We start from the raw sequence: 12,023 nt of genomic DNA on the forward strand, positions 1-12,023 counted from the left end.
AATATTACGGCAATCCTTAAAAAAGTCCTCCGAAGGCAAAGTTCTCCCAACACTTGCTCTAGGAGTTCCCTTGCCTTCTGGATTGGGTGCAAAATTACAAGGTTACAGCGTTGAACATTAGTAGTAATAAGGACGTAAGCCCAAAAAAAGAGAAATAAATACGAACTCCGCACTCGGCTCGTCTTGACCACTGTGCTGTCGTAAAATACTCTCAATGGTAGACAAATCATGGGTTAGAATCCCCTTGCTGTCAGGCTAATCGTGGAAAGTTTTCATGGTTTTCCTCTCCATGTAACGCGGACAGTTCCATCAAAAAATCCTCCATAAAGGCAAATTTTTCCCAATGCTTGATTTAGGAGTTTCCTTGTCTTCTAGAATGGGTTTAAAATTACGAGTCTACGTAGTTAAACATTGTTAGTCGTGAACTCAAAATTGGTTCAGCCTTTCGACAACGGTGATGAAATAAAAATTTATGATGGTTTTTCTTTTCGGTTTATGTGGGAATCGAACCTGGTGCCTTTATAAGCCAAAGTGTTTGATTGAAAGAAATTTCCCTTCATCTACAGGGGCTCTTATTCAAAGTCTTATGAATTTTACCTCTTTTTTATCGCCATTCCACCAAACGCTCTGAAGCGTGGATGAAGTTTTCGAATTCCACCGTAGCCCTAGATATATTTTTGTGCGTCACTGTACTTTTGTACTTCGCGTATCTGTATCTGTTTTTCAGCTCAACAAAAGTTTATACGCATGTATATGTAATTAAAAAATAAATAAATGCTTTTCTCAAACTTATTTCACAACTCATCGGAAATACAATGATATGAAGTGATTTTAAAAAATCAGTATCCTTGGTGTAGTTCTAGTGAAAAATTCAACATTGAACTGGCTGAAGACATGTTTTTCTCAAAAGAACTGAAAAAACTGTTTAATCCGTCTGACATAGGTTAATCTTTTGAGTTGATCAAATTCAGTCAGTTCCAGTTTCATGATTAGAGTTGTGAGTTGGTAAACATCCATGCAATAGCAACAGAAGTGTTCCACTGACCGGAGAGTATCGTCTGTTCTACTTTCGCCTGCGTGTTAATTGGCTTATCAGATCTTCGCGCAGAAATCAAAACAGAAGTAAAGTTTACTTAAAATTGCAAGAATGAATGTAAGTAAAAGAAATATTTAAAATTTATGTTTCTCCAGTAAAATGAATCTATAAATAAATTAACGAAACTTGCTTTTAAAACAAAACACATTTAATGTTTCATTACTTTTACGGAAACATTTCATGCTAACTCGTATTAACCAAAGCATTAAATGCTTACTATTATTAACTTTTTTATAATATGTTTCAATTTCATGTTCGAAAAACTATTTATGTTTTTTGAAACTAAATATTTTTTTAGCGTCTTAGGTTTTATAAAATGTTGTATTTAAGAATAAGTAACTTATAACAGTAATCGTTAAACCAGGTTATTTTGTAACAAGTAAGGTGGTTTAAGAATGCTCAGATTTTCTGGAGTTAAAAGGCTTCTAATAATATTGAACGTAAAGATATTTTTATATATATATATATAGTATTAACCGGGTCCGAATCTCACAAAACGACAATTGAGAATTCGAATTTGTAATTTTAACTTAATGATTCGAATTTTTTTGAAATTAGAATAAAATTAATAAAAGAAATTATTTACCTGCAAAATTATTAATCTCTCCTTTAGCGGTAATTTTTTATTCTGTTTCACTGTTTAATTTTTTTTTTTTTTTGTTCGATCAGCAATAAGGGCATACCTTTCTTCAGCAGGAATGATTCGGTAACAGATTTCACCAAGGAAATATTAAAGCTCACTTGAAATAGAGACACACACAAAAATTATCAATTTTTTTAATTGTAAATTAAATTGCACAAATATTATGTGAAAAATTGCAATCTTAGAATGGGCTGTGTCTTTTCGTTTTCAAAATGTGAGGAGCTGTTCTGTGGTCCCTGGCTTCTTCTGCTGCCGACGGAAAACTTTGCAGAATCTCACCAGAAGTACAAATTTACGGTATTATTACAGATAACTTATCTAACGTATATTTTATTTATTGATTACAACCTTAACTACTTTTATCTTTTTTTTATATATCATGAAAACCAATAATTTTGCACTTTGGTGACTTAATGGCAGTTTTTAGTGAAGTGCTGATCAATAATGAAGGTAATAATCATGATTTAGATGACAAAAGGATGTAGCCAATGTTTATTCTGTTGTATAATAATAAGAAACCGTTATATCTCTCAGTTTTGCCCTGATAAACAATAATATTGCATTTTAGACAGACTTTTAGGCAAACTTTGGTTACATATTTATCAATAATGAAAGCAGTGATCAGGATAGAGAAAACAAAATAACCTATAGTCCATGTTCATTCTGATTTCAACACATTGGTAGCCGTTAACATAATTGAAATAACCTGAGCCGATGGATAAACACAAAATTAACAATGTTTTTCGGCATTTTTACTCAGTATCTTAGCAAATTGTACCCTAGGAAATATGTTTGCATCTGTTTTTATTCAAGCTAAACAATTGTAAAAATATTCCACATTGTCTAAGTTTGTTTGATAGAAGATAAATTTAAGTTTTTTCACTTCTAACTAAAATTTCGAATAATTTGTTCGATGCTGATTTCAATGTTAAAATAATAGTCAAATAAATAAATAAAATAATTCAATTAAATAATAAAATAGTCAAATTAAATTAATAGAAAATCAGCTTTAGGGTGTACAGAAACATTAATAATCTGTTTATAAAAAAAAATTCTATTAACCATTTTATATGTATTTTTGACAGAATAAATTACTATTTGAGCTTTTAGCTAAACACAAATTGTTTACCAGATATTTTTAAAGTTTTTTTTTTAAAAAAATACATGGAAATATGAAGAATCTGCATCCAAAAAAGGATTTTGTGGAAAAGTATTTGAAGTAAATTATTTTGAGTATTGTTATGTTTTTAGGCTCTCACAACGTGTTCTTAAATGTATGTACAGAATATTTTAAAAATGCCATCTAATATATTTCTCTCATTGCTATTTGAAGAGTTTATTAAAAGAACGTATTAGGAGAAATTTTAGTAAATTTATAAAAGTTAACTTTCGAATGTGTGTTTATAAAACATTTTATTTAGAAAAAAATTGCTATACGGCCGATATACAATTATATGTTTGACAATTTAATAACGTAGTAAATAGATTCTCCTCGAGAGTTATTACATTATGAAAATGTGCCGTGTTAAAGAAAGCTTTTCATGTCCACTAGTAAAATAAGCGTGGTTACAGTTTTCAGTGACATAAACAGTCTCCATTACCTGATCTTAATATTTCTTCTACTAACATCTGAAGAACTTAGTAAAAGAACATGTTAATTAACAATAAAGTGAATGATAGAATTCAGATTTAGAATACATAGAATTCTTAAGATTCTGCACAACAAAATCGAATCATCTTTTTGGTGGCGAACTACTCAATATAAATTTTTTCAGAATAAATTAATGCCATATGTCGAAACACTAAAACTTCTTATTATGTTATTAAATCCACTAAGATTTTGAAGTTTTATATACGCTTTAGTGTAAGAATTATGAAAAGCTAATGCATTATTTAATATTTAATTTTTCCTTTCAGTGGCTAGTGTTTCATAATTATGATTACAGTGATAGAAAATTCGAGATGTCCAATCCTTACTCAGGTATGTATTTTGTTATAATACAATTTTTGAAAATAAAAACTTTCACATAACTTTTTTAACAATCAGTAAGGATGAATCCCAAATCAGTAGTTCCTAAAAGGGGAGAGGGTTTTTGGAAGGGCCATAGGGGTTCCAAGAACCTGGACTTCTTCTTTTAACCAATTACAATTTTCGAAGCAATTATCTTTACATACTCCCAGTAATCCGTAATTCAATTTATATTTTGGTTGTTTATATGAAATTATTTATACGTTACGTCAATGAAAAGAATAGTAAAATTTTAAACAATATTTTTTTTAATAATATGTATACATCGAATATATTACGAAACAGATTTGCTTTAAAAAAATTTCATCGGTATTTCTTATTCGAATTTTTTCAAAATAAAATAACCAAATTAATAGCCATGTTTCCCTAATAACCATTCTCAATTTTTTTTCTTCGAAACCTATTATAATCATGTTCTGCTTATGCCTACATCAAGAATAAATTCATATGCTGCACCAGTATTTAATGACTATAGGATGAAAATATTTAATTCTCAACATTAAATATTTTTAAAATAACAAGTAGTTTTTCTTTGGTTAGTGCAGTGCGCAAAATAATAATCGACCAACCAGAATAACTTCTGGTCTAATGATCGGATTTTCACGTTTTAGAACTCAATCTTAAAGGTTTGAGGGGATGATCCCAAATATGCTTAGTAATTAGCGCAGATGATATTTTAAGTTACGAAATCAGACACAAAAATGCACTTTCTCTGAATAAACATACATTTTTTATTGATGAATTCGGATTTCTGACCCCAAAAAGTAGGGGGCGGTAATCTGGAAAATATGGTCCTCGTAGTTTGATCAGGAGAGCGATCCAAATTTTGAAGCTCTTTATGTTAAATTCTACTTTTTGGGTATTTCGCCAAATCTCGCGAACTCGAGCAAATAGAAAATATTTTGCACACAATTATAAAATTCGTTTATATTAATAAAATTTCATGTAAAAAATAAATTTTAGTAAATATTTATTATTTTACTTAATAACATTCACGACTTTTAATGAACTTTATTTCTTAAGTCGTTGTTCCGATAAAAGAAACTCGATCATTAAGAGTTCCACAGAAAAATTGGGAACCACTGACTTAGTAATTTCCTCAATATTTCCAATGGAATTCGCAATTCTTTTCAATATATCCCTAAAAATCTATATAAATAGTTTTTAATTATCAGCTTAATTAATTCATTTGTTTATGTATTGCACTAAATATTTCTTGGCTTAAATTCCAGCAAGATACTTTAAGATAAACTTTTATCTTAAAACTAGCCTCAAATTATGAAGTTCCTTATCTCTAAAAAAATCTTAAATAAACTTTGATCTTTTAACACTGCAATTATGATCCGCCTTCTCTGCTTCTCTTATCACTTTTTTGACGTAATGTTTATTACAGTTGTATTTCCAACAATATACATCAATTGAAGGATGAATTAGTTAAAGTCATTTCACCTGTTTTGTTTAATGTTTTTTTAAGTGCTAAATAATTTCACTGATTTTCTTGGTAAGTTTCTAATTACTCTATTTCATGTAACTTTAAACTATTCAAAGGTTACTTTTCCCCCCTCATTGTAGATTTAATTAATAAATCGTATGAAAAACGAGCAAGAGTTTCAGATTTAAGATATTTTTGATCGGTATAGTTCGAAAATTACTATTTTGTAGATTTATATTTTTAAAAGAAAATTAGGATCCCTTTGTAAAGTATTAACAACTTTTTTTAATATTATCTGTTCTCTACAACATATTGGTAGAATACTTCAAAAGTGATTTTTTTTTCATTTAAAATTACCATTTGGAAGAGTTATATTCTTAATAGAAAATAAAAATAAATAACTGTAAATTATAAAGTTACTTTATTTATTTAAAACTGTGTTTATTTAAAACTGTGTATTATCTGTAGTAAAGCATATTTTGAAAATAATTGCTTGAAAATTGTTTATCTTTCACATAAATTTGCTATTTTTAAGCTTTATTCCTTTAATAGAAAATAATAATGATTTTCTTTGCAATTTATGATTTTTTTGCATTGAAAATGCTCTTTTTTTTCAAACAGTGTAAGTCCATTTTGAAAAGAGTTGTTTGAGAATTATTCTTTTTCAAATAAAGTAACTAAGTCGAAGAGTTATATTTTTAATCGAAACAAACTACTTCTTTGTAAATGATAAAATATTTTTTTTTAATATTTAAAATTTTAATTGCTTTCTATAGACATTGTGAAGTATATTTTTGAAAATATTCCTGGTTTTTTTTTAATAAAATTACCAGCTTGGAGATTTATATCATTCCTAGAAAATAAAGATTCTTTTATTAGTTATTAAAAATTGTTTTTGAATGCTTCTTTATTTCATAAGTAGAAGGATATTTTTAAAAGAATTATTAGAAAAGTGTTTCTTTTTTTTGGAATATAAAAGATAGTTTAAAGATATTTTTTATAATTTATTGTTTAAAATGCTTTAATTAATATTTTGAATTCAATTTCTGCAAGTTACAAAACTATAGCATATCCTCTATAACATAATACAAAATTTAAAATTACTACTTAAAACATTTTTCAAGTTGCAAGGAATATTTTAAAAAATAGATAATAAATCGGAATTTAATTTATTTGTCTTGATCGAAAAAACAATGCCCATTCTGCCCAGTTATATGGGCTTATAAATTAATATTTTTATATTACATATAATTACATTATATATAAAATTATTTGCATTAAATACAACAATGCTAATTGAATTGATTTAAAACATAAAAATAGCTTTTGTAAAACTTATCAATTCTTTGAAAAAAATTGGATTTTTGAAATTACTAACTGAAATTGTTTGCATATGTTATCAGTGTTTTATATTGCAATCGAAGTTTTAAATATCACAGAATAAAATTTCTCTTTTAGAAGTTAAACTTGTTATTCAGAATTTAAAAGTAAATTAGTGTTATAATTAAAATTATATTTAATGAATAATAATATCAAATTATTTTAAAAATAAATTAACAATATTAAAGATTTGTTTCAAAACTGCCAGCAGTTTTTCACATTGTGGTAATCGTATTGAAATTTTCAAAACTACATATTTTATTCTTTAGCAGATGCAGAAGTTGATTTCCAGGTTACAAAAATGAATAGTAAATTAAAAATATTTGTGTTAAAAATGCCATCAGTTTTCTTTATTGAGTTATAAGTATTTTAAATATTACTCTAATCTTTATAACATTATTACATTATTTTTTTTATTTTAAAAGTAACTTAATTTAAACTCCTAGTATTAAAATTTCTACATATTGATATAATAATATATTCTCAGTGCATAAAATTCAAATAAAAAATGGAAATTTAATGTCCAATACTGTTTTGTGTTAAATTTTAATTTTCTGCAACGGAAATTTACTGCATTGTATTAAATCTTCTTCAATCTCACTTTTAAATTACTTTCGATTATCCTTAGGTCACTTTGTCACTTTTAATTACAAATCGATTACCTTTAGGTTTTCAAATTAAGCTAAATCTAAAATAGTTTGTTTTAAAAATAATTCAGCTCTTTTGCATTCTGTGATAACGATAATAAATTTACAATTTTAAAGCTATTGCGCATTCTTTTTAAGAAATTGAACAAATTAGTTGGTGTTTTTAACTTTCTTATTTTTTATTACTTAATAAAATATATCTGAAACTTACAGAATGAACCTATACTAACAGTTCAATTACATTATGAAAAAATATATATTTTTAGCTGTATTATAAGGTGTAAAATTAATCTTTGGTGTTCATTTGAAACTTAGAAAGGAATCTTTTAAGAATTCAGTTATTAAATATTGAAGTTTTTTTGTAAAATGCCTTTTTTTTTCTCTTTTTCTAGTAATCTTTTGCAAAAATAGACAAGATAGGAAACTGCAATTAATTTAATTTCCAAAATCATTTATTATTTCATGTATTTCATTCTTGAACCATCAATGCTTAAATAAATTAATAAATTAAATTATTATTTATCATGCCTACAAAGAAAAAAATCTAAGCAATTTAATAGCATAAAAAATTAAAAAAACATTAATTAATGAGAAATGAAAAAAAATTAAAAAATCTTATTATTTAAGTGATTAAAAAAATTTAATTTTATCTTTTTCAAAATTCTAGAAACTCGAACTTATATTCTTTTTTTTCACAAGTTGCACAATTTCTCAAAAAAATAGCAAATATGTGAAACAGTTTCCAAAATAAATATTTTTTCATCAAACGCAATACATTAAAATGCACATGAACGTTGCAATAAATTGCAATGTTCTTAAAAATAATTTTCACAGCTTAAAAAAGAAACAAATTTTGTTTTACGAATTAAGAAATATATTTGAAGTAAACATTAAAAATACGTTATTGATAATAATTCACAAAATTTTTTTTAATTTTGAAACTGAGTAGTGTTAATAAAAATAATCTTAAACATTAACTTCGTTACAAAAATGATTAAAGTGCTTAATTTTGATTGTTTTCTAGTTCATATTTAAGAGAAAATAATACGTTACGAAACTAAACTATTTAATAAAACTTATCTAACCATTAGCACTTTCTAGCCATTAATCAATTAAATGTAATTTCCAACTTAATTCAATTTTAAGCTCAACAACTACATTTTTCCTAACACGATTTCTTGTTCTAATTTCATTTTGAAGTGTTTACATTTTAAGAGGCAATCAAAATAAATATCAAAAAATTTTTATTGACAGATAATATTATCGTAAAAATTAGATGAATTGAAGATATATTTGTTATGACTACCAAAATATCATGTATTGCCATCTGGTGAACTATTTCGAAACTACACGTGTAACACTGTAATGAAAATAATTTTGATTTCGGTTTGAAATAAACTTTTAGCACATTAATCTACACATTTATTGTATATCACTGATGTGAATCATTTGTGTAAAATTACAAATAAAAAAAATACCTTCAATAGATAGTAATTCTTATATAAGAAAAAAATTTATTTTATTTTTATTTTTTTGAAAATCAAATTCAATAGGCTTCCTCTACGTTGTGATAAATTTAATAAACAAAATCGGCAAAATAAAGAGAGTACAAACTAAAATATAAGTATACAAATTCTGTAAAGCAAACCTTTTCAGTTAAACGAGTTAAAAATGAATATTTAATATAAGTATAAATTTTTAAACTGTCTAAAATAATTCTGTAATCAAGAAAACACTTAGCATATAAATTTTTCAAGGTTGAAGAGTTCAAACTACAGTGATTGTTGATTTTAACGTAGAGTGCACGTAAGGGAAAAAATTAATTTAAATAAAACTATAGAAATAAAAAGTATTTTTATTATTATATTCCATTATAGAATAAAAAATGTAGAATTATAAAATACATAAATTTCAGATAATTTTAAACTTAATGAATTTAAACAGAATCGGTCGAATTTGACATTAAAGGGCACAAACTTCGGACCACTGTCCTGTCTGAACTATTAGAGCCATATTTTATAACTATTAGAGCCATATTGAAAGTTAGCACCAATTATACTATATTTGACATCAACCCTTAAGATCAGTTAGATTTTCAATTAGTTCGTTCACCACCGCCCATTAGTGTAGCTCAAGTGTGACTTTAACAGCCAAAACCAAAAAAGCAGAAAACAAACAAAATATTTGCTGTTTTAATATACAAAATTTTTTTAAAAAAATTGATACTGACGTCATTTTTTGGGTATTGTGACCCTTTAAAACACAAAAACAGTAGTATATTTTTTTTATGATTGGTATGTTCTCATAGTTCCTCATTTCATTTCAAATATAAGTAATTTTACGTATTACTATTATTGAATCTACACATTAGCTTGTTATTATAGGACAAAATGCCTATCAGGTATGATTTTGATTAAATATTTCATTGTTTTTCAATGGTGTTTCAATGAATTTAATTTATCATTATTTTTGAGTGTTGCAAAATATGCACTTAAATTATTTTTTTTTTCTTTGGATTTTATTTTTTCCTTCTTACCTATTCATAACATAATACATGTATAAAAATCTATGCTTCTTCTTTATTTTTCCTTCTTTATATTCCTTTTTCTTTTATGAAAAAAATCTGTGACCACGAAATGTTGCAAATTCTAATTCACACTAGTCATGCAACCTTCTGATTTTCCGCTCAGGATGTCACGAATTTCCTACGATAGATATAAATCTCTCTTTCCCAGTTTTTTTGTACTCAGGATATCAATACTTGATTATTAATTGTAGTTTCATATAAAAGGATTGAAATTTGAATTTTTTTGATTTCCATAACATTTAGTATGTGAGTAGGATAATTAGGAGTTTCAGTAAAAAAATTGGGTTTTTTTTATCAATTAAATTTGTCACGTTGTAATAAATAACACTGGGGAACAAATTTTTTGTAGCATTTATTAAAATTCTGCATGTTGCGTTGTGTGAAAATATCAAATCTTAAATTAGTTTTGCTCCTAAAGCTACAGTTTTTTTTATGAATGACATTTTTAGTCTATTTTTTGACGAAATGTATTAGTTTAAAAACTTTATATTAAAGGGGTTGCGTAAATGTGACAAATTCTTGGGGAGTTAAGGCTCATTTTTAGAATTAAAATTGCTTAAGAACTTGCCTGAAAATTGCCAGGAAAAGTCATTGTACGGGACTAGTGGCACTTTCTTGTTATGACCTGTTCAGAAATACACAAAGAAATAGATTATATTAGAGAAGCGCTCCTAGCTGCGTATGTTGATATTTCCAGACACGGGCTCTTATGCAATTTTAATCCTGGTGAGGTAAATTAAATCTTCTGGAAGTTTGTCGCTACATTTATGTGACCCTCTGCAGTGTGTAACTCTTATCAACAATAAAATTGACAAAAAATGTCATTTAGAAAAATCTGTAGCTTTGATAGAAAACCGATTGCAGATTTTAAATCAGCGATACAAGAGTATCTAAGACTTGTTGAAAAATCTCATGCAATAGAAAACAAAACGAAAATGTTCCTAAGTGTATTAATTTATTGTATTTTAACCCCTGAGGAATTTACTTCAAATAAATACAGGTCTTAAGACCATTCTCACTCAAGCTATCTTGTTTTCTTGTACCATTCCCTGTTTATGTTATAATCAGGATTAGTTTTTATTACTGATTTGCTTCATTGTTTGCAGTACGTTAAATGATTTGAATTTATCATAGTTCAGCTGCTTCCATCTTTTTTTTTTTCAAGAAACCAACGTCTGTTGTCTTCACAACTTTAACGCATCAAATTATTTTGTTAATGATCTTGTGTTTGACCCCTCCCTTCTTGTTCTCGTCGAATTAACTGAGTAAAGTTTCTTCATCACTTTCTCGTGCCGTGATATTTCCGTGTTGGAATGTTTTACAGTAACTCGCCAAAAATAATAAAGCAAGCTATTTCTCATGCCTGTTTCTCAATTTTTACACCAGATGGTAGTACCAGGCTGTTTGTAATGTGTTTAGAAATGGTTAGTTTTAAACTTGATGACAGCACTCATCAAACATGTAAGCTAAAATAATTGACTCCAAAATCAAATTTTAATCCATATGTTGCACAAACACTTAGTTTTAAATAGTTTTCATGCATAAAAAATAGGCACTTTTATGACTGCTTTCTTCAAATTATGCGCCCATTACTCGGTTAAAAATAAAATGCTTTCAAATTATTTTTTTTCCTGAGATGAAAGCTTCGGAAATATCATTTTACGTATTTTTTTTTTAATTTTTAGTTTATTATTTATAATAAATGTCTTTATCTATCAATAACTCTTTGCAATTATATATTTAATTACTTGTAATTCTTAAATATTTTTCAATTACTTATTAATTTTAATAGATTTTTAAATTAAATTATCAATTTTAAATGCTCATATCAATTAATTTTAAATATTAATTCTTTATTTTTAATTATCTTACTGTTGTTTTAGGCCCTTATTTAGGGAAGATGAATGCTGAAAAAGATGAAAGTGGTACGCCTACAGTTAGTGTGACTAATTCTGAAACAGTGGACAAGAATAAAAAGTTTACGGTACAGCTTTTTATTTTTTTCTTGTACCATACAGTATGTACAAATTTCTATCAGATTAGACTTCAACATTATCTTTCGTATTTGCCTCAAACATATTAAAGTGTCAAGTTGAACTTTCATTCTCACTTTCAATTAAAAATTAACTGAATTAAGTTCAACTCAGTACCTCATTAAAAAAGTTTTTTTCTCTTTTCATTTTTTAATAAGCTAAACCTCATATTATAT

General features: G+C 26.4%; 1 protein-coding gene across 5 annotated transcripts in view; it reads left to right on the top strand.

The window, feature by feature from the left end:
* Positions 1–12,023, top strand: part of LOC107442867 (serine/threonine-protein kinase Sgk2) — a 49,440-nt gene that overhangs the window by 9,347 nt on the left and 28,070 nt on the right. For 2 of the 5 annotated variants that reach the window (XM_087156931.1, XM_043050317.3), the window contains 2 exons: positions 3,657–3,720; positions 11,698–11,798. In XM_087156931.1, coding sequence (XP_087013057.1) covers positions 3,657–3,720; positions 11,698–11,798 — 165 coding nt within the window. Of the gene's footprint in view, positions 1–661; positions 1,154–2,015; positions 2,037–3,656; positions 3,721–5,086; positions 5,270–11,697; positions 11,799–12,023 lie in introns of those variants that run through there. The other 3 variants (XM_043050319.3, XM_043050316.3, XM_016056716.5) reach the window with 3 other exon arrangements.

This window comes from Parasteatoda tepidariorum, chromosome 2, assembly GCF_982258835.1.
Source record: "Parasteatoda tepidariorum strain Cologne lab strain chromosome 2, Ptep-v5.0, whole genome shotgun sequence".
Taxonomy (NCBI): domain Eukaryota; kingdom Metazoa; phylum Arthropoda; class Arachnida; order Araneae; family Theridiidae; genus Parasteatoda; species Parasteatoda tepidariorum.